General features: G+C 36.6%; 1 protein-coding gene across 3 annotated transcripts in view; it reads right to left on the bottom strand.

Moving 5' to 3' along the window:
* LOC149072912 (dachshund homolog 1-like) overlaps positions 1 to 27,490 on the bottom strand; it is a 178,102-nt gene that overhangs the window by 28,372 nt on the left and 122,240 nt on the right. For 2 of the 3 annotated variants that reach the window (XM_089246397.1, XM_089246395.1), the window contains exons 4-7: positions 12,797 to 12,888; positions 11,592 to 11,810; positions 11,189 to 11,410; positions 4,843 to 4,926 (exon numbers count right to left, since the gene is read on the bottom strand). In XM_089246397.1, the coding sequence (XP_089102523.1) occupies positions 4,843 to 4,926; positions 11,189 to 11,410; positions 11,592 to 11,810; positions 12,797 to 12,888 (617 nt within the window). The remainder of the gene's footprint in view (positions 1 to 4,842; positions 4,927 to 11,188; positions 11,411 to 11,591; positions 11,811 to 12,796; positions 12,889 to 27,490) is intronic. The other variant, XM_089246396.1, reaches the window with a different exon arrangement.

Genomic DNA, 27,490 nt, shown 5'->3' with positions numbered 1-27,490 from the left:
AGAAAGAGAGTACAGCACCATCTACTGGACGTACAGGGAATTACATAAATTTAAATAGAGATACCTTCTTTATACTCCCTTGTGTGTCTGTATGTCGGGGATATACGTAATGAAGTTCACCCGTTTGATAAGAAGTACAAGGATTCTAGTAGTGAATTCACTAAGGATTCATCTATCTCTCCTTAAACTCAGTAATATGAACTCGTAGGCTTCCCTTCATTATTCTAGACTGAAGTTTGACTGCAGGAATTCTTATGTGATGTGGTTTTATGATTGATCTTTGAAGTTTTGTTCATAATAATGGCATGATTAGTTTCGGTTTGTCGAATTTTTGATGGATTACTGGTGATAGGTCTCGAATGGTCTGTATTATGATGTAGAATTAGTCTTAATGAGTATTATTGTGTTGAAATTGAGTTCAGTCTTGATGGGTATTTTGATCCAAGTTTGCTTGGATGTTCGAAGGCTTTCAAACGGATTCCAGAAAAAAAAACACGAATTAATTCGTGAATTAATTATGTGAATTAAATTCTTTTCGTGTTTTTAATGCCAATGAAAAATACTGCAGCTTTTGGATATTGTGGAACTTGAAGGTTTCGTGAAAAATTATGAGGTGTCTTACGACAAAGATTTCGAACTGGTATTTCACGAGAGCTTTTTTAGGGGTTCCGCAACATCAAACGTCGCTAAACCCTTAAAAATTTCGGAACCCTAAGGCATTTAAAAATAAAGAACTTTCTTGTTACTGATACTCGTAAAACTGTTGGGAATTTTTAGGAAACATTTGAAAAAACTTGGACCATTAAAATAACAACTTCTGAGAAAAATAATTCCAGTCGTTTTTGTTTATTTCAACTTCGCAGTCAGTGACTGAGCCAGTGATGAACCATGGAAAGAATTTAAACAAATGCAGTGCACTGCAATTATAGATTTCCTTCAAATTATTCGCCACGTTAATTAAAAACAAAGCATATGAGAAATTTCAAACGTGTGATATCACTGTAGGTGAGTGAACGCACTGAAAGTTTTGAGACCCCGCAGCCTCATAACCATCAAGGGTTCCGCCAGAGCTTTTATGTTGGAAACTTGTCTTATGTGACGTTTTCGGATACCCCGAGAGAAGTTTCGCGCAAATGAGAGATAAAGGATTGTGGCAGCCAGTTTCTACTTCAAAAGGGAGCAAAGACAATATTCGATGGAAAATTTTGTGGTTTTCTTCGTGAAGTTCTTTGTAAGAAAAAGCAGTATTTAAAAATATATAAAAATTTTCAATGGGTTTTTAATGATGCCGATAACATCCCGTCACAAACGCCGCATAACTCGCGGAACGTCACCGTCAAAAGACATCCAACCAATCGTGACCCAACTAGATCTCGAAGCAAAAACGCCCAACAGACGGCATTCGGAGAGGAACGAACATCACGAGAAAACGCCCTAAAAACGTTTTTCCCACCAGAAAATGCGGCCGAGAAAGACATTCCGGCAAAACTCTCGGGAGCTTTCTTATCCAATGACAGTCGGTTTCGGAATCAAAGAAATTCCGCCCACAGATCATTTTTTGGAGGGCCACGCATCCGAAATGGAGAAAGAGTAAACCAATAGGATTCCGAAAAACGAAAATGTTCGAATTGTGCGGCGCCGCAAAGTCATTTTAACGATTTTTTGGTTTGGGAATGGTAGAAACAGTCCGACTGCGCATTCGGAAGACACTCCTTTATTTTTTTGTACTTCTCAACCCGATTGGAAGGAGGAGTTGAAATGGAGAAGATTGCTGTGGCCGCGGCCGCCAGAGACAGGACTCCATCTCTCTCTCTCTTGCTTCTCCCTTGGTTCAGCAACTAAATATACAACAGAAACAGTAAGAAAAAGATTGCGAGAAAAGAGGCCGACCGACCATCTCACGAAATGATGACCTCCTCTACTACTACAACCACTACCACCACCAACATCACCATCAGTATCTTCATATAGTTGGTGACGCCTGAAGAAAGAGCAATTTAACTGGGTGTTGCCCGTAGAAAGCGTACACGCAAAAAGGGAGTTAAGGTGCGTTTTACGGAATAAGTACTTAGCATAGCATTGCGGCGTAATTACAGGGAGCATTTTTTTCTTTTCTTTTCTCCATCTCTCTCTCTCTCTCTCTCTCTCTTTTCTCATTTCTTACCATATCCTAATAGGATATCGAGATAAGTACCGCACTACGAGTCACGTTAGAAGCCACGGTTGCCAAAAAGGTATGGACTCTTAAGAAATGGAAAAGCAAAAAAAATAGATTTAAATTTGGCGGGAGTGTCGTAAAACTGAGTAATGTTTCTGTTTCTGCCATCGTCTGATGCTATCGGACTCTCCGCTGAATGTACAGAATTCGATCTAACACTATAGTAATCAGCTAATGACATGGTTTTGCGTACAAACGTGATCGATATTTGCGTATCTTGACCCCTTTCCGCGGCGTAGTACTACCCTCACAATCACTAAAATGCCGTAAAATGCCATATCTTTTTTTTTTAATGAAGTAGGCTTTTCAGTAGGTGCAGAGAAAGGCAGAGAGAGAGAGCACACTGGACCGATACAATAAGCATATCGGTCGGGTTGTACAACGTGCAACTCGGCAGGAATCAGTTTAAAAGCCTATAAAATTCAAGTTTTTAACCAATCCGTGGAGAAGCTGCAGGTTGTATTGCTGATCGTAGGGGTACACAATTTTTCCAGTCCGCGGATCGGATAAACGGTATTTTTGCGGCTCTCGGGCAGAAACTTGAATATATATACAGCGATGACCACATGACCCGTATTTTACGGGACATTCGTTATCTGTTGCCGTCCCAACATTTTTCTTTTGTAAAATTTTCTGCTTTTTATACGTATTTTCAACGAGGCTTGCTTGAATTTTTATTATTTACTGAGAAATCAAGAAATAAGATTATTTTAATGACTTAGATTATATTATGATAATTATAACTCTATATATACATCATAATCAATTATAGTCAAATAAACACTTTCATGTCACACATATGTGAAACATGGGGAGTTTTTTTGGTTAATTATTTTTATTCATTGCGACTTGGAATCGCCCATCCTTTCCCGTCATCGGCGATTTTTCATCAATTTTAGCGATAGTTGGCAACTTTACAAAGTTTTGACGATTTCTTTGGTTATAATTGACAACTTAACTTGCCTTTGACAATGTTTTTGTGCGGTAATTGACAATAACACGCATGGATCCCGATTTACCGTATTTCTTGTGAGGGAAATATGGTCAGCCAAGGTATTTAACATTATACGCATTGATACTTTCCTTACGGCAACCTTACGCGGGGCGGAGGTTGTACACCGCTGACTCCGGTTGTATCTGTTGAGTACGTGAACAGCCATACAGATATAGGAAAAAGTGTTTCATTGAGAAACATCAACTTAACAAAAAAACTGAGCTAAAATGAGAGGCTTTTAAGGAGGCGAGATATCTCGTCAATGAGCTGAGAGGGTTCATGAAAAATTCGCGCACATTCAGGCGCGTCTTTTAGTTTCGGAATCGATTTTGTGTGATTACGGGTCTTCATATTGTCGATTCATTATAATTTTCAACTGTATGATGTTTTCAAAATCATCATGAAGAATATCAAAAAGTTTGTGTTTTTGGTTTACCTAAATTGTGTATGACTTTGGCCTTTGATATTGAACAATTCGGTACATAAGTATGTGTGCAGTAATTGATTGTTACACTTTTTTATATTATTGTTTTCTAATCTGATGAATTTTTACTGCATTGACTTACAGCATACAGTAAAACTCCTCTTAACGGACACCCTTGTTTTACGGCCAAATAATAATTTCCAGATGTATAATAAAAGTATGTATTCAAACCCCTGATTAATGTGTCACCCCTCTTTTACGGACAAATTTTTTTTGTCCCGTCCGTGTCCGCAGAAGAGTAGCTTTACTGTATATAAAATTGAATTACATAATTTTTTTTGTTCCGTTTAAATATAAATTCTCTTAAAGAGAGCTAATTTTTTTTTCAACCGTTCGATATAGCGACCTACTAATGCAACGTCTGTTTTCCTGTGGAACGAGGGAAGTCGTTATAATGAACTTCGAATCAATTAGAAAAAAATGAATGAGGTAAAAAATGAATTAATTCAATTTACTTGGATGCTATAACCGTTACAATTTTAGAATTTCTCCGATGTTTTTTCCCACCAGACTTTCTCTACGATGGCTTTCAGAGCTTTATATCGCAGGCAACTCTCCTTTAATTTGTTATAAATGTTTTTGCTTTATCATTGAATCTTTCTTTTCCACATGGTTCATATATCCTATACACCAAGTTTCATCAAAATACCTCCATCAGAATGGGTGCTACATAAATCTGAGTAGCGTCAGTTTATTTATAACTACCCTTGTATAAACAGAGGTACACGGCAGCAAAACCTCTATTGATATATGTATCAGGCAATGTCAATTATAAGAAATGAATTTACAACATTACCACATAGAAAACAGTCCAAAAGAATCAGAATTTGTATACTTCCCCCCGAAAGAAGACATGCATTTTACATTAAAGATGGGGAAACGCTATGAATTCCGCCTCCAACTATCATACTGTGCCCATCCCTAGTTAAAAATTATTGGTCATTTCCTACCCCGGTTTCATATATATATATATAAATGATATATTCTTTAACGGGTGCGGCGCATAAATTGCATTGAAGTTTATCCACAGAATAGCCCCCAGAAGCTTTTATTTTTTCTGCGTTCCAAGTCAGAATTTAGGCATTAATTTATTTTTCTTTTCTATTCATTTCGTAGAGAAGAAATAAGTCTAAATAAGACACTTACTTCGAGTTCTTTGCTCATCAAGCAGTTGTTTCTCGATCCCCTCACGAACTTCTCGTTCTCGTAACAACTCCATTTTCAGCTCAGCTGTAACATAGTAATAGTAATACACTTCAAAATACAGAAGGTCACAACTCACTGTCTTTATAAGAGATATAAAAAATAAAATCGCCATGATCCGTATATATATATAATAGAGACATTAAAAATTCACTGTTTTTTTTTTCTTTATCTCGCCTTTCTTTTATATCAAAAGTCGTAACGCCCTGTTATTAAACTATAAACAAGTAGATACCTTTAAATAATAATCATAATAATAATGTCCAACGTGGCTTCAATGTACAGCAATTTAATAGTCCATTGAAGATACGAGAGAGAGAGAGAGAGTAAAAGAGTTTAAAAAAAAATTGAGATGCAGATTGTTGTTACAAGTATCAAATTTATGTTTTATGCATGGTCTTTTATGTTTTGTGCGAAAGAAGAGATTTTATTTGTTGGTCTTTTACCAGCATACGAGCCACAAAATGATTCGGGTGTTTTTGTTGTTATTTTCGTCCATTTTTTTCACCCGCGTAATTTTTTTTCTCATATGTTAGGCTAATTTTATTCATAATCCCCTTTGGAAAGACTAGGTAAAATAGCTCTTTTTTTAGAATTTTATAAGCTTTATTCTTTACCACTGAATTTCATTATAAAAGTGGATATAAATTGTTATTATAATTAAAGGATGTAAAAGGATGAATAAACGTGAAATTCTGATCCTTATGCCGTTATTTATGACCGGTAATCTACGGCCATCTTTCGCTGTCAAAGTTTTGTTAAACGGGGGCGTACCGTAACAGTTTCGAGCACGAAGAAAATCGTACGATGTTCGAAGAAAAATCGGAAAATTTTGGCCTATTGAAAGCTTTTCTATGATCTCAGTGAATCGTGTGATACGTGATGCGATTTTCGGATTTTTATGTCCAGCGCTGACGATCTCTGTCGCGCGTGACGATATCTCCGGCCAATCGTGTTCGAGTAGAGATCAGTTTTGTCGCGTGATAACAGAATAACCGTCATCTGTGTTCCGATATGATTGGCTAGTCAATTTGTTTGACGTCATTGAACTCCTGTAGTGAGGGACAAAATAATGGGTTCTACGGTTTTTTGTTGTGTTAAATCAGATTTTCTAATCAGGGGATAGCCCTGGCAGCTAAATCTTTGGCTAATGTTGAAGTTGAAATCAGATTTTCATCGTTTTTGACAGTGTATATATTCATTTATCTACAGAAAACTTCCATTATTCTATTAATCGTATATGGGATATTTACTGCACATGCAATCTTTGTCTGTACAAATTTTGATTTGAATTCCTGCGTGAGCTATTATTTTTCTTATATATTCTTATCGTCTTCAGGTGCATTTCTTGTTAAAAGAAAAGCAATTTCACTTCTACGCAAATGGTTCATTTTCGAATGCTTTTCTTTATTGGAGTCATTTGCCCAACCCTGAACCATTTATTTCTGCGTTTGGTGAGAAAAGAAAGAAAAGGTTCAGCTACAGAAATTTCTCTTGCTGTAGCTAGCAAAATAATGTAATTCAACTGGGTGTGTAATAAGAGACGCCAATGTTTAGTCATTTAAAGTAAAAGTGGGTGCATGTGCGGGGGAAAAAGAAAGTAAAAAAGAAGGTGGATTCTCATGAAGATCGTTGTTGAACGTGTGCGGATACCTGGAGATCCACACCTACCAGAATGAAAACGATTCATCAATTGGTGCAACTCTGAGGTTCCGCTCACTCTAAGTGAAGAAAATACGATAAATAACGTTGTTTCTGTTCAGAAGTTGATGGTGATTATAACCGAGATCCGGGTGGATACATTGCTATAATCTTGTGAAAATTCAATTTATAGACTGCTATGCTTTGTTTACGCGAATTCTTATAAAGTTATATCCTGTATATAGGTCTTTTCATATTCAAACTTTCCAAAGCTGGGGTTCTCTCAAATAGCAATGATAAAGGGAATGTGTATTATGCTAATCCCGCTATACGAGTGATGCCTATAATCTAGCCCGGGTGACACATTTTCTCTTCTTTACAAAATTTAGTAATAATATCCTACCGCTGTTTATACGGAATAATGATCTTATTTTAAAAGCAGCAGCTCTCCATGGGGATGCGTAGTTTGAACCCATTGTCAACTTCGCGCCTCAAATCAACGTCCGAAAAGCTAATTCTTCACCCACTCCCGTCCGCGTTAAAAGCATACATTAAAATATTAAATGACTCATTTTCAGGTATCGCACAATTCCCGGAGAAACCAGCTTGTGTATCATAAAGTGACATAATACATGCAATGTATCTCCTCGCCGTTTAGAAATCGACGGCCTTCGATCAGGTGAGTCCGTTAGTGATGAATCGGTCTTAAGTAGTAACCTAGACCCCAAAGCCATTCGTCTACTAGCCACCCCCCCCCCCACACACCCATCTCTCTTTACCATCTCCTACCGTCTCTTGCTAGATCTATTGTGAAGGGGTATACGCGAAGATCTCTTTTGATCGGTGTGGACCACTACTGACAGCTCGGAAGATCGTCAGAGGGTGCGTGTGTGAGAGAGAGCTCCTGTCTATGTCTGAGATCAAGGGAACAATACTGGCTCTTGGATATTGGCCAATGCAGCTGCGACAGTTTTGATGAGTAAACTGATGAGAAAATTGCCTAAGATAGCAAATATAGAGCACATCCATTGCCTCTTCATATTCTCGTTCAAATAACCTATGGTATTCTAAACTGAAATTACAAATGGATAGAGTTCCTCGTGGGATTCTCCTGTGTTATCTTTCATTTTGGTTAATATGATTCTCCCTCTTTCCAGGTAGTTTATTAGCTCATTATAAAAAGCCATATCTGTTCGCAAAATTTTATCAAAACGTATATCAGAGAGTTATGAGTGCGTGTGCTTCCTTATTTAAAAATTTGATGTCGCTTTTACGATATCGGCACCTTAAAAGATTCAGACACTCTTTCAGAATGCCTTTAAAAAGAAAGGATAAGAAAAAAAAACCGCATCAAGAAAGCAAAGAAACTGGCTATTGTAAAATGCACTCTAGTTCATCAGAAGAGGAATGCATTGAAGTTAAGGAAGTTGCGAGATGGCTGAAAAGATGCCTTAGAGATGATATGAGCAAAGAACAAGAAAAATGGTGATATAAAAAAAAGGAAAAGGAGAGGGACAAGGATGTAAAAGGTGGTGAAGAAGAAGAGAGTCAAGTTGTATTTTCTTGAAGTGGATGGAGGGTGTGTTGTCCCAGATGAAGTAAGAAGGTTTGAAAATATCCGTTCCATGCGAGTGCTCTCGTTGCGAACACAAAAGGCGATAACAGCCCGAGGGAATGAAAATCAAGCTTTTCTTACGGGCACATCCCGAAGCTGCTCAAACAGCTCCAGGAACCTAGAAAAGTATCATCCTCAGAAACATGGTGATTAGGGCTACCTTATCAGTTTCTCTCAGGGTGCAGTGGAACGCATTTGTTAATGATTTACTGAGCACCGTAAGAACTCGATGTTGGTATGGAAAGTCAAAAAGGGAGCGTAGAGTTTTGTGCGAAAAGAGAGGAAACCCCACACCTTCCCCGACGGTGTATTCAACGACTTTTCCCGATTCCCGACCCCACCAGCTCCAACATGCATTCTATTTTACTCCTTTTGTTAACTCGAGTCCATTATATCGCTGGAAAAGGCTCCATAATGGTCAGATAACACTGGATGCATCAGTTCTTCTGAAGCGGTGGCAAAAGACGGCATAAAATCCACCCTTTACCGTGAGGGCTACCTTCTCGACAGTGCTCCGCTTCGGATCGTAAAACCACGAGATGTCGTAATTTAATCATCTATCTCGAACTCTTCGTTCAGTTTGCTTCTGTAGAAAGCATATTCGCGGAAGAGAGTGAGAGAGAGCACCAACCAAAGAGAGTGAGAGTAAGAGAGAGGCTTGTTGTTCTCCGACTCCTGTTCTTAATTAAACCTCCACCTCCATTGTAAGTCGCCACTTTATCTATATAGTTTGAAGCATATTTCAAAATGACGTTTTTATTAGGTTCTACTCTAGCTCTAGTACTTTCTGGAAACCGTTGGAAAACGAAAGTGGCAGTTTCTCTTGAAGCAGCAGCAGCAGCAAGATCTTCTCTGTAAGATATCTAGCTTCTGGCTGCTCGAATCTACCTCTTGCTTTCCCTTTTACGCCATGGCGCACTTTAATGCCTCAAGTCGTAATCTGCACCTGTTTGTCATGGTTCCGAAAAAGAAGGGTTGGTGGGTGCACAAGGGGTGCCACAGGCTACTCGTGCTAATTTCTATCATACTTTTCACAATCTCGGCACCAGTTGTATTCGAAAAGTCGTTATGGGCCCTGGAGCTGCAAATGTACCGTTAATTTATCAAACATAACTGGATATTTACGGTCCCTGGTTCATTATTGTTACCCGTTTTAGGATCTTTTTCTTTAATGAGAGCCTCAACCTTACGGAAGCATTACTACGTCAAAGATATATCCTTTCCCAAATTGCTGAAAGTGCTCTCAACCCTCTTCCTTTCTTTTTGTTCCATTTTGCGCATTAGTCTTCCCCTTATTGCTTTTAGGACTGTAAATTATTTTTGCTCTGTATTTCTCCAGATAACTGCGTTCCGGAAGTTTTGCCGCTATTGAATAGTCATTTCGAGGAATTCCCTTTTCTCCTGCTGTAACCCTCAACTTACTAAATCATTTCACTCCTGCAGTAATGGCAAACTCTCGCTGGGAACATCGGTGAACGCTGGTGCTTTATCCCTTTTGTGACTACCTTTTTTTTTTATCCGCGAAAACTTAAGTCCGCCATTAGAGGGCAAAAGAAATATATAACTGATCCAAGAAATATCACTCTGAGATATTAATGTAAAAAATATATTTTTAATAAGAGAAATAGGAATAGGTAACCGAATCCCTTCACACAAAGAGTATCTAATTATTATGAGTTTGTTATTGAGAATACATTGGTACCTTGACTAACGAAGAAAATTCGTTCCAGAATCACGTTTGCCAGCCGAAATCTTCGTTAACTGAAACGTGACATCCCATAAGTTTTCATGGATAATTGCTTAGTTCGTTCCAGGTACTGCCAGAAATTTGAAGATAATTTTTCAGAACACCAAGGAGCGCTTTAAAAAAGACAAGAACTGACCGAAGGCTAAAATGAACAGCTTGAAAAGTGTGTGAATGAGAACTTACAGGAAGATGATATCGAAGATCTTTTTATTTTATACTATGTACACACACACACACAGCTTTAGTATACTCAAAGTCGTGTTGACACAACCCAGTCAAGTTCGTAGGTGTCCTCATCTATCTGTGATTTAGTCAGCTCATTTTTGTGTCTGATACATGCAGATGGAAAAATAATCTCCTAGAATGTTGAGACTGTATCAATGGCACTGGAGCTAGGGGTGCCGTGAGTACTCGAACACCCACAGAATTTGGAACAAGTTTGAGAACCCACAGAATTTGGAACAAGTTTGAGAACCCACAGAATTTGGAACAAGTTTGAGAACCCACAGAATTTGGAACAAGTTTGAGAACCCACAGAATTTGGAACAAGTTTGAGAACCCACAGAATTTGGAACAAGTTTGAGAACCCCCAGAATTCAATCGCAAATGACAATTTCCTGCATAAAGCTCAGTCTGAGCACCCACAAGTCTAAAACACTTCCGATGCCTATTGACTATAGTTTGATGCTAAGACCTAAGAGCCTTGCCCAGAAAGAACACGTTCTCTGAAAACATAAGCTCCTTTTTTTTAATGCATTTTTTTCATTAGCTGAATCTTTCATTTCACATGAAATGATTCAAAAACTTTCAGAAAGAGAAGTGGAGGTATATCCGGAAAAAGATCCCGATGTGGACGTGAGTAAATCGGGCTTAAGCGCAGTAATGCTGATCATGATTGGAGTGAAAATACAGCCCATAACGTTTCTGTGTTGGGTTAGCTAGTATGCGCATCCATATCGACAAAAATGTTCGTTAACCGAATCCGTTTTCATTATCCAAGACAGAAAAATTACGAAGAAAATCTTTTTCAGCCGAAAAACTCGTAAGCCGAGGTATCACTACAGTCGAATCCCGTTATAACGAACTCCAAGAGACCGGAGAAATCACTTCGTTATAACAAAATTTCGTTACAAAAGAATTCCAGGTTTTATCCTTGTTGCTATGTGAATTTCTCTGGGGGATTAGAAAAGTATTCGCTAAAAAGAGATTTTCGCTGTAACGGTATTCGTTGAAACGGGATTCGACTGTATATATTTTTATTATTAAGGCTCGGAATTTATTCTGACCTTTTTCCAAGTTGATTTGCCTCTCCTGCTGTCGTGCATTGTCAGCAGCTACTTTAAGAAGTCCCTGTATGTTTCGGAGTAATGTCTCCATCGACGAAGCTGTCTGAGCAGCGAGTGCTCCAGATTCTCCAGGGCCAACGTTTGGATAAGCCAGTGCCTGCTGGCTAGAAATTAGTCGATCAGTATTGGCTGTGCTGCTGACATCTGGATTGTCACTCAAATCTGTTGATGAAAAAAAATCAACATCATTATAACACGCGCGTATGTGTTATCTGTTATCACACTTCTCAAGGTGCGCTGATGAGTTTCCCGAAAGCACACAAAAATAGTGATCTGGGATGGCGCGTATTCTGCTGAGTGACCAGACAGATTGCAGACTTGTACAGAAGAGCGGAAATCTCACCTTGATCCCTCTCATCGTCATCGTCATCTTCGCTGTCATTGTCATCGTCGTCGGCGGCATCGTTGTAAGCGTTCTCACTGCCACTGTGATCGCCACCCGTGACTACGGCACTAGTCGGGCCATTTGTTCCATTACCAGATGGTCGGCTCGAGTGCTGTGACAGGTTGAGAACCGGGCTGTGTCCATTAGCAGAAGCTCCTGCAAGAAGCCAGAAGTAGCCTAAGAGAGGCCACCAGGGTCGGAATAAAAAATAAAATCATAAGGTCAGCATATTTGCTCATACCTAAAGACTGCTTTTTAAATTTTGTTGTTTGTAAGTGGCAAAGAGCTAGGCTAGGCACCTCACAGATTACCTACTCATAAATAATTTCCTTATTTTAAAGTAACAAATAATTAATTTCAATTAATAATTTCGTGCATACAGGTAATTTCAGGGCATTCTGGATGATATTTAAATCATGAGATTTAACCGAAATACAGTAATAATGATGAGTAATTGTGTTTTGGTTACTGTAATATTTTTACTAATTAATTCGAGGGATTATATTTTTAGGGGAATTTAGCAATATTTCATGCAATTATTTAAATTTGTGATAATATAATTAATAGTGAAATAAAATTAAATCTAAATAGTAATTAATGAATATTAAATATAATTCCCTAAACAATAACCATACTTAATGATGTTTTTATAACAGCTGAAGATTTTTTTTTTACAATTTATATCAACTAAAATTTGTGGAATCAATAAATTATGGATTTTGTTTCTTGCTTTTGAATTGCATCTCTATTTAAGTGAATTAATTAATTAGAAAAAAATGCTGAACAAATTCATATAACAATGGGGGGGGGGATATCTTTGACATTATACTTCAATGTCGGTCATCGTGAGCATTGGTAAAAGCTCAGCACTGCCACGTACAAATTATAAACATAGAAAAATCACGAATTTTGTAAATTTTGTAACACTTAAGTAATGAAGAAGTATTAGTAAAAGTTTTTTTTGTTAATTAATTAATTCCCCGAAGCAACTCGAGCGAAAAAGAAAGCAGCAGTCAGAAGGTGTAGAGAAAAAAGGCTTAGTTCAAAGAGAAGAAAACTCAAAGATCTATAATAGATATGACTACATGTCGTCATGTACACACAGCCAAACATTCACCAGCAAAATAAAAGAAGCACGGTACGATAATACGGTCAGTACTCACCGTTCAGGAATGCCTGGTCTTTCATTCTATGACTGTCGAAACCGTAAAGCCTGTCTTTAGAATCAGGAGCATCCGGCCTGTCATCCCTCGCCCTATTTAAATTTAGAAAACACATCAATCAAGTTCACCAGTGGCAAAAAATTGAAAAATATTTTCAACTATAAATACTTTGCGATATACACGGGCATTTTTGCGGACAGTGTCCGAAAAAGAATAAAAACTCTGCGGTCGACTTTGAGATTTGAATAAATATGAAAGATGAACAACAGAAATAGTAAATTCAGTTCTTTAAAATTATAACTAAAAGAAATATAAAAATTAGAGTACTTGTATGGTTTGGCTAATGAAAAGAATGACAATTATTTAAATTTGCGTCTCTCTTTATTATTCTGAAAATGATTTACTCTTCACGACATTCGTATGAAAACTCACCGAGATATCGCAATTGAAGTGTTTGATTTTTGCTATTTTTTACGGGCTAAAATAACTCGGTCACTCTGACACTTAAGTGTCATCTTTTAACATAAAGCCTCAAAAATGTTTTTTGAAGGAATTCAAAAGTAGTAAAAATCAAAAATTTCAATCATTGATATCTCGATGAACTTTTATCAAGTAATGCAAATTTTCTTTCATTGGAGGCACATATAAAAAAGCAGCACCTCCATAAAATAGTAATTCCTCCACATTTTTATTTTATGGAGTAGCCACAATCACATTGGAATTTTTTCTTATTTTGCTGATATATTTCCATATTTAATTCAATTTTATAATTAGCCTTGGAATATTTATTCCCTGCGTCGAGAATTTTCAACGCCATTCATAATACATTGATTAATTAAAGGTAACCATAACCATCTAGTTTAGGGCCGTAAGCCACGTGTTGGCTGTATTTGGCAGTATTATTCAGCTTAATTTGGCAGTATTTGGTACTCAGTGTATCACTAACTCTTACTAACGATTGAATTAAAATTCACTCTCATCCAACTACTCAACACTGATTCGTCACAAAACGTAAGAAATATAATTTATTTAGTAATGAACCTAAGCGTATATATAAACATTTTTGAAATTTATTCTCCACAATACTCAAAGTATTCTGTGGTTCTCAATACTGAACTTCTATTAACTAAATTCGTAAAAAGAGAATAAGATATTGGATTATATTATCAATTTTAATTTGCCCTGATGTTTTTCCCGCTATAGTGCCAGTGATATGTTTACTGCGCATGCGTGAGTATCTAATTTTTTTGTCAGAAATTTCATGTGACCAGGTAGGTCTCTGGGACCCCTTTCCCCAATTTCTTTTCACTAAGAAGGGGTAAAAATGGATTCATCTGTTCCTGTGGACGACGGTTTTTTGTTGTTTTGTGTATTTAATTTTTAATAGAAAGTTTGCTTAGTTGAATAACTTTTTTAAATAAATAAACTCGCGTGATTGCCTGTTCATTTATTGAGATATGTGCGTTGTGTGAGGACTTTTCGCTGGCCATATTACCTTCATCTGTTGGGAATATAACCAAAAGGTAGACTCTGAAAACTATTTTGTCATGTTTTCCGTTGAGACATACCGTGGATCATTATTTTTTTCTTTTAACAACTCTTCAAAGTATTTTTTAACATCAACTATTTTTCATAATTTATAATAAAGGTCTCTGAAAAAATCACAGAGACTTAGCATGATCATATTACCCTCACTTAACACTGCTTCATCGTAAGACAAAAAATATTCACAATTATTCTCATAATATATCCAAGCACATAAAAATTTTTGAAGTTATTTTCCATAATACTCTCATTGAAGTTACTCAATATTGAACTACTTTCAACTAAATTCGTAAAAAGGGAATACGATATTGGATTTTTTTTCATGTTTAACCTGGCCTGGTGTTTTTCCCAAGAGACTACAAAACCCTATACTATTTGTACTGTGCGTACAAAAAATTTTATGTGCACGCTGTACACTCACATACAAAGAGAAAAAGAGAGATCAATTGAAATCATTTATTGCCTTGTCGAATGCACAAACTAGAAAGGTACGTATATGCTAATGACATAGTCTTTGTGAAAATCTTATTTTGATAAGACGTAATAGTCATTGACAACACTGGCGATTAATTAAAAATAACCATATTAATTTAGTTTTGGGCAGTGAGCCTAATGCCCGCTATAGTGGTCGAGTGGTCATAGTGACGGACTTTCATCGCGAGGACCCGGGTTCGAACCCCACCGTCGCCGTTGTGGTGGTCGACTGAAGTTGGTTTTCTGTGGTTCCCAACTGCAAGGCGCGAATGCGAGCCGATCTCCTCATTAAAAAGTCTCACCACAGAGAGCAACAGACCTACAAACAGCACAAATGTAATTCAATCACAACACATCACTCACTTCCCTTCTGAAATATAGATGGCAGCACTGAAAAAAAATCAAACAAACACTACATATGCATTGAGACTGTTAGGTTCACAAACAGTTACACTTCCGGCACAACTCACTTGGTAGTAAATCACCCATAAATGGTGATAGACCTGAGTTGTGCTCGGTTTGAAAAAAAAAAAAAGTCAACCTCATGTTGGCTGTATTTGGCAGTAATATTCAGCTTAATTTGGCGGTATTTGGTACTAAATATCAGTAAGTCTTACTAAAAATTGAGTTAATTCACTCTCAACCAACTACTTAACACTGACTCATCACAAAACGTAAGAAATATAATTAATGCGGTACAGCGGTGATGTGAGAACCTAAGCATATATAATTTTTTTTTAAATTTATTCTCCATAATACTGAAAGTATTCTGATGTACTCAATACTGAACTTCTCTCAACTAAATTCGTAAAAAGCGAATAAGATATTGGACTAATATATCATGTTTAATCTGCCCTGGTGTTTTTCCCAAGAGACTTCAAAACCCTATACCCCAAAAAGTTTTCTGTGTACACTGTACACTCACATATGAAGAGCGAGAGAGAGAGAGAGAGAGATCAATTCAAAGCATTCATTGCCTCGACGAATACACAAACTAGAAAGGCACGTATATGCTAATGACATAGTCTCTGGGAAAATCTTATTTCGTTAAAAAAATCAATGGGTATATATACAAGTTCGAACTCTAAAATTTATTTTTAAAAATTTTTCCCACAGAACAAGACTCCTTTTTCGCACCCCTTAACATAAAAACAAGCGCCCCCCCCCCCTCGAATTTTCTCATTAACAGCATCTTCCCAAGAATCCTATTTTTTGTTTTTTTCCCCAGCCTTATATATTTTGTTATCATTATAAAATCTGTGAAAGTAATTCTAAGGCAGGAAAAAACTTCTCTCGTCTCCTGATTTGTGTTTTCCAGAATGAAAATGGGAAAGAAGGGGGTTGGGGGAGGGGGTTCATTTCATCCGGGTATTTCCCCTTCCATCTTCGCCCATTGAATATGGAAATACGTATATTTCCGAGCTTTGTTAAAATGCGTGTTAGTATACTAAAGGCATGAATTTACATTTTACGGTAGGAGGTTTATTCTACTGTTTTTATAATCTTTTTTCCTTTTTTTTTTTCCTGTTTTGGGATGAGACTAAGGAAACGTTCCAGGATAGGATGGGAAAAAAAATAGTGTTATGCGGATATATACACCCAATGACTTGTGATGAGAGGCAGCAAAAAAAAAAACTGTAAAAAAATGGGAAAGAATACATAGAAGGGTTCTTCTCGCCTACATTTTTTTTAATGCCAATAACTAAAAAAAATAGGAAAAATCCCGAATCCCGTGGATGTAAAGGAAATAAAGAGAGAGAGAAAAAAAAATTGGGTTTTCAGTGGAAAAAGGCAATTAATGCAGATGGGTTTTTTACACCTCCATTTTTTTTTTTCCTGGCGCCTCTTACGACATTAGATGCCTATGATGCATAAGAGGATAACCCCATCGAGAGAAAAGCCGAACCCTTGTTAAATATATACTGTATATATACATACGGGGTGGTTTACAAAGTTAGGATTATATTTCTCTGGAACGTTTTCCCTCTCAAGGGTATATCTCTGGTGTAAGAGATTTTTTTCGCGCTTGTTTGAATCAAGTCCGAGATGTCATTCATGTTTTGGATGAGATTTGTAATGCAAAATAATTAATTCTGAGGGGACTAACGTATTGTAAGAATATCGTGAAAGACCTGATGCTTTTTTAGCTGTGAAGCTCATATCAGGCGTGGTAAGAATTTAGCATAGTTGTGATACCATGAATCATTCTTTGATAATATGAAAGATTTTGATATAATATATGCATAGTAAGGAAAGTCACTAAGCCACATATTACTGGCGAACCGTCGATCCTAGAGGCATACTTCGAATTGGAAAAAGTATCCAATTAACTGCGGAACTCAGATGCGTCATTGATGTTGCAAAGGAATGTATAGTTATTGAAATACATAAACTAACTTTTTATACGCGCACCCTGGCTCAAAACCCCAATAATAGAGTTGTTGCCCTGTCACTTATGAGCCCAACCGAAAATTCCACGTTTGCAAGTGTAATATTCACTGAGATAATTGAATTCAAATTTGGAGAAAAATTTGCAAAGGATAGCATAAAAAACGGAAAGAAGTGTTAGTCGTTAGTTGTTGCTGTTGTTTCCCAATTTTTCTCCAATATTTTAATTCTAATATCTCTGCGAATCTAATATCTCCACTTAGAAACGTGGAGGTTTTTCTTTATTGGCCTCCAGGAAAAACAGGGCAACAACGTTCTAGTTTAGGTTTTGAGGACAGGGTGTCCCTATAAAAAGTTAATTTTTGTATTTTAATAACTATACAGTCTTTTGCAACATGAATGACGAATCTGATTTCTCCACGTTATTTGGATAATTTTTATAGTTAGAAGTATGCTTCTAGGATCAACGGTTCGCCAGTAAAATGTGGCAAGTGGAATAAAGTTCATATGGTTCGTGATAAGAGATTAGCATTGTTGTGATAACATGGATCATTCTTTGACAATACATATAAAAGGTTTTAATGTTACAGGCCATGAGGTTTTGATGAAATCTGCACGATGAATCTCAGACGTAACCCTTAAGAAAAGGAAAAAACTAACTGACAAATTACAGACCGCCTGTTTGCCAAAGTTACTGGAAATACTTCCAAAAGGTTTCCGTCAGGAAATATATCTGGCTCCGGTGTATATCTGAATACTATCACAATGAGGAGATTTCCGTGCTTGTATGAATCAAGTCCACGGTGTCATTCACAATTTCAAATGAGATTTGGCTGTGAAAACAAATCAGTTTTGAAGAGATTAACCTATCATTAGATCATCGAAATATTCTGAAGGACCAGATGTTTATTTGACTGCGAAGCTCATATTAAAAGCAATACGAGTTTAACATCAAATGCAATACCGTGACTCATTCTTGGATAATATTAATCATAAAAGGATTTTTTAAAGGCTAATCGAAATGCTGTTTAAACATACACTATGAGTCTCAGACGTAACATATAAAAAGAATGAAAAAACTCATTAAATAAATGAGAAATTTATAATTCCCCGACACTGGGGTGATTGACAGATGTTACTGAATATGTTTGGTAAGTTTTCTGCTTCCTGCAGGGCATATGCTTGGCTGTGGTGCATATTTGGATACCATTACAATGTGGAGATATTTGTTCTTGTATGAATCAAGTCATCGATGTTATTCATGATTTCGAATGAGATTTGACTGCGCAAACAAATTTTGAAGAGATTGACCTATCATTAGATCATTAAAATATTTTGAAAGAGCAGATGCTTCTGTGAGTGGGAAGTACAGTAAGAGTTTTGCATCGATGTGATACTAATGAATCATTCTTGGATAATATTCCTGATAATAATGTTTTTTCACGCGACGTCTAAGTCAGGATGTTGATGAAATCTGCACGATGACTCTCAGACATGATCATAAAAAAGAGAGAAACTAACCGCCAAATTACAGACCGTCACTGGAAGGGATTTTTACACGCCTACATGATATGTCTGTCATTGTCCCTCGCTGACAGTCGTCATTTTGTCGGCCGGCCACAAATAAGACATCAAAGATCGGGGACTGGCGTAACAATGCAGTTTGTGATGCCGATATCGGAAACTGTTGGTGATGTTGACTTCCTCTTTGGATGATGATTCTCTATATCTTTATGATGATTGTTTATTACGAGCGCAACAAGCATGGAAAATCCTTTATTTTATCGAATGCCGAATCTTAACCCTAGACAACATGTCCGGTTTCAGTGATACGATTAATATCTCATGTATATCAGTGACTTCTTAGTCTTGAGTGATTGTCAACTTAAGAGAAGGCGTGATTTCTCCAGTCTTATTTCATGTCGAGTTCCGGTTGTCATACTGTCTGGATTTACTGCTAAGATTCAGAGGATGAACACGATCTACAGAAATGAGTCGGTGAAATTTTGTACTGAATCCCTAGGTGGTGCCTAAATAGATAGATTTTGGTTGCCTTTGCGTGTAAGGTTCGTCAATAAGAAAGGAAAAAAAAAAGGCATCGAGATCACACGCCTGTCAATAAAGACAACGGTGGCACGAGTCACAAGGCCTCTCTGCCTGTCACAAAAGAAAAAGTCATTTTTCCAACCTCCTTCTCCCCCTTTCTCTCTGTGTATGAGAGTGAGTGCGTCGCTTACACACATTTTTGGCACTGATAAATGGCCACACAGATCAGTGGAACACGAACCTACTACTCTCAGTAAGTTTCTTAATAAATGTCAAACACAATGAGGAGTGATTGACGCTCCTCCGGCGAGGTAAACGCTCTAAATTCCGCTCCGGATAAGCTTTTGAGGTTTTCCCGTGTTTTCCAATTCGAGTCTTTAACAATACTCCTGCCAGGGAAGGACCTTATTTTTCTTCTTTTAAGGCCACAATTTCACCGAGAAATATATATATTGACAATAAGACATTAATCACATTAATCACATTATTAACTGCATCGACAACCAATCAAAGCCATAGCATTCCAGTCACCTGTGGAGCTAATAACCGCTCAAAAATGAGTTATTCGGAATATAAATATCCGAAAAAATCTTTAAAATCGAAACGAAAGAAGCATAGAGATATATATATATAAAGGTAAGAAAAAACTCTTCCAGAAACCGACATATTCGTTATAATAAGAGATTCCTCACATCTCGGTCGTCAACAGCTCCTCTCTCCTATTGCTGCTGCAAAAACTTTAATAATTAGCACAAAAATGACTTAATTTCAACAAGCGTAAAGAAAGAAAAGGAATGAAAATGAGAAGGAATAAGAAAAGAGGAAAGGTAAAGTAAGAAAAAATGAAACTGAAAATCATTTTCGAAGCGTTGCCACTCAAAACGCTTCTCAGTACAGCACGAATAGAAAAAATAATAATAAAGAAATACTCGTTTCGCTTACAGTATAATTAGGAGCCGCAGCAGCAGCAGCAGCGAAAAACTTAGGGACACCCCCCCCCCCCCCACAATCTCTCTCACTCTTCTTTTGAATCTCAGTGTATGTATCGGCGGGTGTGGGTATACATATATATACACATCTCTATCTTAAAAAGCGAAAACAGTTCTAATGAAAAAGTCTTCAAAAATTATCGAGTAAAAATATATTTTAATTAAATCTTTTCGTAATTAAAGATGCAAATGAAGCGGCGATGTGCTTTTCAACGCTGTCAAATAAGGGGAACAGGAATGAAGAAGTAAAAGTTGGGAAGGGGGGGGGGTACTGTGGGGGTGAATAAAAAAAAAAACAAAAACCTTCGTATATATATGTATGGAGAAACAACCTTTAGCCAAAAAGCGTTGAATATGTGAAGGAGCTGCTGGATGAAGACGACGAAGGAGCATGGATGGGCGCAAGGAAGGGTCTAAAATCCAATTTCTGTGAAAACCCCACATTCAAACACCACCGTCACCTTCTTTCCTTCATTGCATTCATTTTTTTTTTTTTACATATATATATATATATATATATATTCATTCATTCATCTCCACCCTTCGGCTAGATATCTGATTTCTTTCCTGCTCTTTGTCTTTTTGTGACAGTGTGGAAAAGTGGTGCCGTTATCAAAACAATGGTGAAACTGAATAAAGAGTCTCTCTCTTTGAAATCTCGTTCTTTCCCTTTATTTATTTATTTTTTCTTTTAAGACTTTTTTTGCGGTTTTTTTTCGTAAGTCTATATATACTTATGGTTTTTTTTTGTTTTAATTTTTATTATTTATTTTATTATACCCATAAAACTGCCATTTCTTGGCTCGATGATATTTCCGCGCTAATAAACAAATGATTCTCCTGTGACATCTTTTGAAATGTTTCCAATTGGACTGACTCTCGTTGTCTTGAGATATTGAAATACATGAAACAAAAACTAATATTTTTATCTGTTACGTTATCCCCCGACTGTTTCTTGTCTGATGATAATTTTTTCGTTTTTCTTTGTGTGTCTTATACTAATTTGATATTTTCGTGGATTTTTTTTTTTTTTTGTTTAGTTAAATAATGAAATTAAGAGGAATCGGGAAATGTTTGATGGTTGGATGGAGTTTTCGTTTTAGATATTTTGTACGTATATTGGGCTGTGATTGTGACTTTTATTTTTTTCTTTCTGATTTGATGGCTGAATTATTTTGAATATTAACTTGTTTTTATTTAACCATAGTTTAGGCTGCAGGCACGCGTGTTTAAATAACGAGTGTCTAAGTGTAGTGCATCCAATATTTTAGTCCCATTTGAAATACAAATGGTGATACCCTGTCGTCTATTAGAAATAAGTGAAATATAGCAATAATTATTTATGTTAAATCCATCACTTTTTCTGCATCGAACATATCGACGCCTCACTTTGAACACAAAACATATACTTATATGTAATGACACCTCAATCTATTTATCAAACACATGATGTGATACAGTATCTCTCTTTATATCGAACTTGTAAATAAATATGTGGATAGATAAGAACCAAACGGCGCACCTAAGCCGATATGTGTTTGAAGATTTACAGCTTCTTACAGGCCATGCCAAATAATAGACTAAACAAGTGTCATAATCTCCCAAGAATATACATATCCACAATTATTCAAGATATACACAAATGTGCTGGAATTATTTGTAACGTATTACCAAACATACACAATGACACTTCACTTTCTATGAGGAACAGATACAATAACACCCAACACTGTATATGAACCATATGTGGTGATACCTCATTCTTCTATACTTATAACGATTAAATAGCGACCCCTCGCTCCACACAGTGATAACTCACTTTATATATCAAACATATGCTGTGATACCTCATTTTCCACTTACAAATACAAGGACACAACAGGCAAAATGCCCAACGAGGTGGCTGGAAAAAATATTTCAAGCTATCGATGTCATTCTAGAATTCCCATTAAAAAAATATTTTGAACCGTCCACTAGTAAAAAAAAATTTACGCTTTGCATTCCATTTCAGTTAAAAATAGAAGGAAAAACTCTTTCCCATTATTTGTATAAACCTAAGCCTCTTTTTCCTGTGATTTTTCTCCACTATCTAGTCCCATCGGGAGGAAAACTGAATAGAAAAAAACATGGCAGTAATTGCACACCCAGCGACGAGAAACATTTATCCATCTTGGCTCTATCGCAATCGCAGCCAGGCCAGTCACAGCATATGCAAATCGGTAGAACCTTGCGACACGTCAGCATCAGTGCTAGGATTTTTTTTTTCTCTTCAAATTTATAAGTATGCATGCAGGTACGAGGGGATGGGTGAGATTGTACGAATTTCCACCGCGAATTCAATCCCTTATTTTTCTATTCCTCCCGCCCGTTCTCAGTTTAGTCGAGTACGTAATGCGTGAGCGATATGTTGCTGAAGGCATGGTCGCTTTACGGGAAAGAGAGAGTTTATCGGGGTTTGGGGGGGGGGGCTTTCAGTTGAAATGAACTGGGAGCTGTCTGGTTCGAGCTTCGGAAATTAAAGCCCTATGAAATAAATTCTACGAAATAATTTATCATGTTTCTCTCTAAAAAAGAATACGGCCAATGCCGTGCTATCTCTTTTTTGGCTCTTTCCCCTCCGTTAACACAGAAAAAAAAATCCTACTAAAAAGAAGATTAAGTCTCTCTCTTCTGACGAAAACCCCTCAGGTGAATCTTCCCCGCGACGAAAATTGGCTCCGTTTTACATAACTTTTGGCGGTTATTGGACGCATACTCGCCAATTTGCAAACCTATAAAAGTCAGTTCAGTAATCATAGGGTAAAAAAAAGCCTAATTTAAAAAAAAAAAATAGTACTAATTTATGGTTATATCATGGAAAAATATCCAAGTTAGACATTTTCTACATAGATACATAAATCCTCAAAAAAAAAATTTACATTCAAAGAAAATTTACATACAACAGCGGAACCAAAAGTATTAGTAGAATCACATCTAAGAATAATAAGTGGATCCGAATGGAAATCTCTAGATACTTAAGAAAGACGACAATTCTTGGCGATTTCAGTTTTTCTGGAAAAGGTTCCTTTTTTTTTTGCCAACCCTACGCTTCCAGGAGAGATCCGGAAGCCTGGCAGGGAAATGATTGATGCAGCCTGTGGGCCGGTAAAAAGAATGAGAAAGAAAATGAAAAAATAAAATAAAATAAAATAAGATGGCAAAAAGAAATACAGAGAATAAAAAAATAAGGTTGGGAAAAAAAATGCAAGGCTCTGTGAGAGCTATTCTCCTATTTTATTTTTTGGATATTTTATTCTTTCTCATCTGGAAAGGGACAGCCAGGTAATCTATCATAGTGTCGGCTTAAATTAACTCCCAGAAAGAGGGAAGATAAAATTTTAAGAGAGAGAGAGTGAGACTCGCGCTGGACAAAAACCTACCTTATATTATACATTTGGAGAGGGATGGGTACGTATGCATTTTACCCAATTCAAGCAAAAGAAACTTAGAAGGAGTTCTCTGTTTTATATCCTTATCTGCTTCTTACTGTGATTTCTCAATTTTTCATGATTCTTAATTAAAATGGGAAGTGCCTAGACACGCTTTGCTGTTTGTTTTTTGTTTGTTTCTCTTCGCCTTGTTAAGTTTTGTTTTTTTTAAATTTTTAATAAAAAATATACAAACTATACCTGAAAGAAAAAAAGTGTATATTTTTATATACGAGATTTAAATACTTAAAATATAGAACTGAAGTTCGTTTAATGTCTGGTGTCTTGATGTCGATTATTAGTTATCCATGGATGTCATGTTTGATATTATGTTAAGTGCAGTCTCCACGCAACGAAGTCGCTTTGCTTTGGAAAATGCGTTATAGAAGGGGCGAATTTCCGAAGATGTGAGAGATTCCGGTGAAAATTCCGTTATGTAAAGACTCTACTGCAAGTGGGTTCAACCTGTTGCTCGCGAGAGCCTGGGTTTTTACTCGAGGGAATAACCTCAGTTAAAAACCCCATTCAAGGATTAGCTTTATGCTGATTTGCGTATGAGCAAAAGGTGCTCTTCTTCTGAGAATGAATCATAGACGACTTGAAGGGTGTTGAATAACTCTCCCCTTCCTTCCTGATCTACTGTATATTATGATTGAATCACTTAAAATTGAGGTGATATTGAAAAGAATCTGGAAAATTGTAATTCTACATCTGTATGCCGGAGATAAAAGGTATCATATCACGAAAGGGAAATGTTACAGCTGTTTATAGGGTTTTTTGTGTCTTTTTATGCAGCTTGCTTGTTTTATAAAGTGCATATATCTCTGCTATTTATTAAAATAGAACTTGGTGTCCTATACCTGTGAGTGTAACGAAAGTACAGCAAATTATTTGCATTATTCCAATATTTACAAAAACGAACAATAGTGCCCTTTACGTCCGGCATATAGATATAGTTTTACATTGTAACTTGAGCATTTGGCTGTTGCAAATTTGTGATAGGTCAATATCTTTAGTTTTGGTATTGCCTTGACTCTTCACCAGTTTGATGTGAGTGCAAAATATTGCCACAAGGTGGCGGTGGTGTTGCGGATATACAATGATGCAACTCTAGAAGTCAAAGATATGCGTGTATCAAAAGTCATGTAATAGAGTTTGCCCATTTATTTTCTGTTGAGTATGAGGATGTATTTTTCCAAGACGGCCGTACTATATGACCCTAGATCCTATGGATAACTTTTTTTCTCCCAACCTTTAGAATTCCAGTAAGTGGTTTAGTTCTGTGAACTTTGATGAATGAAGACTAAACGAATGAATTCCGAGACCCCCCCCCCCTTTGTAGTAGCAGTTCTCTGTCGCACTTTGGATGCAATTGATCAAAAGGTAAAATTAGAAGGCAACGGAGGAAATTAAAAAAAATAATAATAAAAATAAAATCAAAAAAAGAAGAATAAGAAATGAACGGATAATAGAGGCTATTAAATGAATGCGCCGGTGCACGCGAATTAGCGAAGTTGTAACAAATTGTTTAAGAAGAAATCTTTTAAAAGTTCCTTTTACCCGGCTCTTCCCCCTTTCGCTCTGAAGCTTTATTTTTCCCCCGTACCTTTCACGTAGAAAGACCGAAATCCTATATATTTTTAAACCAGCAACAGTCTAAATTAAAATGGTGGGACTTGAAGGGAAAAGTCCGTTCAAAGAATGCTTAAAATTACATTTAGCTCGGTTCGATTAATCATAGACGCAGAAGTACCAAAGTTCTATGCTACCAGCAGGGAAACAACAAGAAGAAGAATCGAAAGGGTGGAAGACACCCAGTGGTGGGGAGAGAGATCTACTCTTGGGTCTTATCAAAGAACTCTACTTTTGACTTCACATGGTTGCCAAAGTCGAGTTTTCGAATGCCGCCAAGTTTTGCGGCCTTTTTTCCTTATGTACGAAACTTCTATAGCTGGGTACAGGAAAATAATAATTGTCAAAAAAATTCTGAGACCTAAATCCATAGACTTTCTGAGGAAATAAATAAAAGCGATAATTATTTACGCCATGACTGAAATCATAATATGGATGATATAAAAAAAACCCCATGGAAATGATTGTTTTCAAAAGCTTCCATTTGATGAATCTTTATTTTAAAACTCTTTTATTCCCGAAATGAACGGTACTATTTATTAGAGCGCAAGGAAAATAAATGGTCATGGCAAAACCAATTTGAAGTTCACAGTATGCGCCAGATCGGGGAGAATCAGCCAGATAAAGTAACCTCAAAAATTCCAAAAAAGAAATGGTTTCGTGTCCTGTAACGGAAAGGAAGGTTTTAGTTGGCCCCGCGTGGATGCCGTTTCATTAGTCTGCGATGCAAATTAGCAAAAGATGCTCGATTCACGAAGTCGGCGGAGCGTTGGTAAAAAGAAGGGTGAGGAGGAGCAGCAGCAAAGGCAACAACTGAGTGAGCCTATTAAATGAATTCAGGAGTTACCAGCAATCCTTTGCGTTTCTATTGCTACTGCGTTAATTTGACCTCATTTGTCTCGACGGACTTGTCAGGTACAGAAACAGTCAGACGAATGGGAAACGGAACTTGGGAGCTAAAGCAAAAGGAAATGCCGCGTTTTAAAAGATTTACACAGAAACATATGTGATTTATAAAAATTCTATTTTCGCTTTTACTCCCCACTCAAATTACGCCCCCAACCAACCATTTTCTGGGAGATAATTTCTATGACTTTTTTTTTCTGCGGCTTCTTTTTCCCCCTTCGATTAATGCTACTGTTATTTGAGTTGGTCAGATTAAATTTGAATTTTGGAAAGTTTTGAGTTGAAAACTTTTTCTCTTTTATATCGTAAAACTTATCATTTTTTAAAAGTTAAAACTGTACAGAAGCAATACAATATATAGCATGCATTGAATGGTGAATTGAGAAAATTAATTTAGATGATTTTGTCGCTCCACGATCATTCTAAACAACTAGAAACGCTCTTTGGAACCTGTCACTTATTTATGTTATGACCTATCGGCTACTACGCACCAGGATGATTTTGAATTCGTTATATTTCTCAGCCACCTCGTTGGACATTTTGCCTGTTGTGGCTTTGTATTTGTATATATATAGAGACAATAAAAGATACTAGATGGACATCAACATTGATGGAAGCTAGATCGATAGATTTGTTTCGAAGATAAATCGACTGACCGAACTTCTCCTTCGGAACCCAGTCTTGTATTTCCATCTAGTGTCTCAGTTGAGCAACACAAACAGTGAAACAAGAAACATATTATCTAAGTAAGTACTAAGTTGACGCTTTGCTTATTAAGTCCTGTTTATGTTTTCTTTTAGGTCTCCTTTGAGAAAAAGAACCCAATGAAAAAAGTTTTACTCAGTTCCGAAGGGTAGTTTGAATCTATCGATATATCTTTGTTTAGATACAGATAGCGCTCTTATCAGTGGGGGGGTTTCTCACACAAGTAACTCTTTATCCAACAATACCAAATTTATTTTTATTCGTCGTTTCCTATTTATACTTCTGGTACTGACGAAGAAGTTTCATTATTATTTATATCGATAGAATGATCTCATTTTCAGATACACAAGGGGGGAAAAAAACAATAATGGAAAACATAAACCCGTTAGATATATGGCTGAAATGACAAATGCATGTAATTCAAGAAAACTGAGAAAAGCTTGAGAGAGTTGAAAGAACATAGAAATATGTATATATGTGTATGTATAGTCTCAGAGAATAAGGGATTACAATAACAAAGAAGGTAGATGATTAGTAATGAA

The sequence above is a fragment of the Pholcus phalangioides genome, unplaced genomic scaffold (assembly GCF_987345545.1).
Source record: "Pholcus phalangioides strain wild (caught in Gottingen) unplaced genomic scaffold, Ppha-v1.0 ptg000017l_1, whole genome shotgun sequence".
Taxonomy (NCBI): Eukaryota; Metazoa; Arthropoda; class Arachnida; order Araneae; family Pholcidae; genus Pholcus; species Pholcus phalangioides.
The sequence above is the reverse complement of the archived record's forward strand: the minus strand, read 5'-3'. Positions and strand labels throughout refer to the sequence as shown.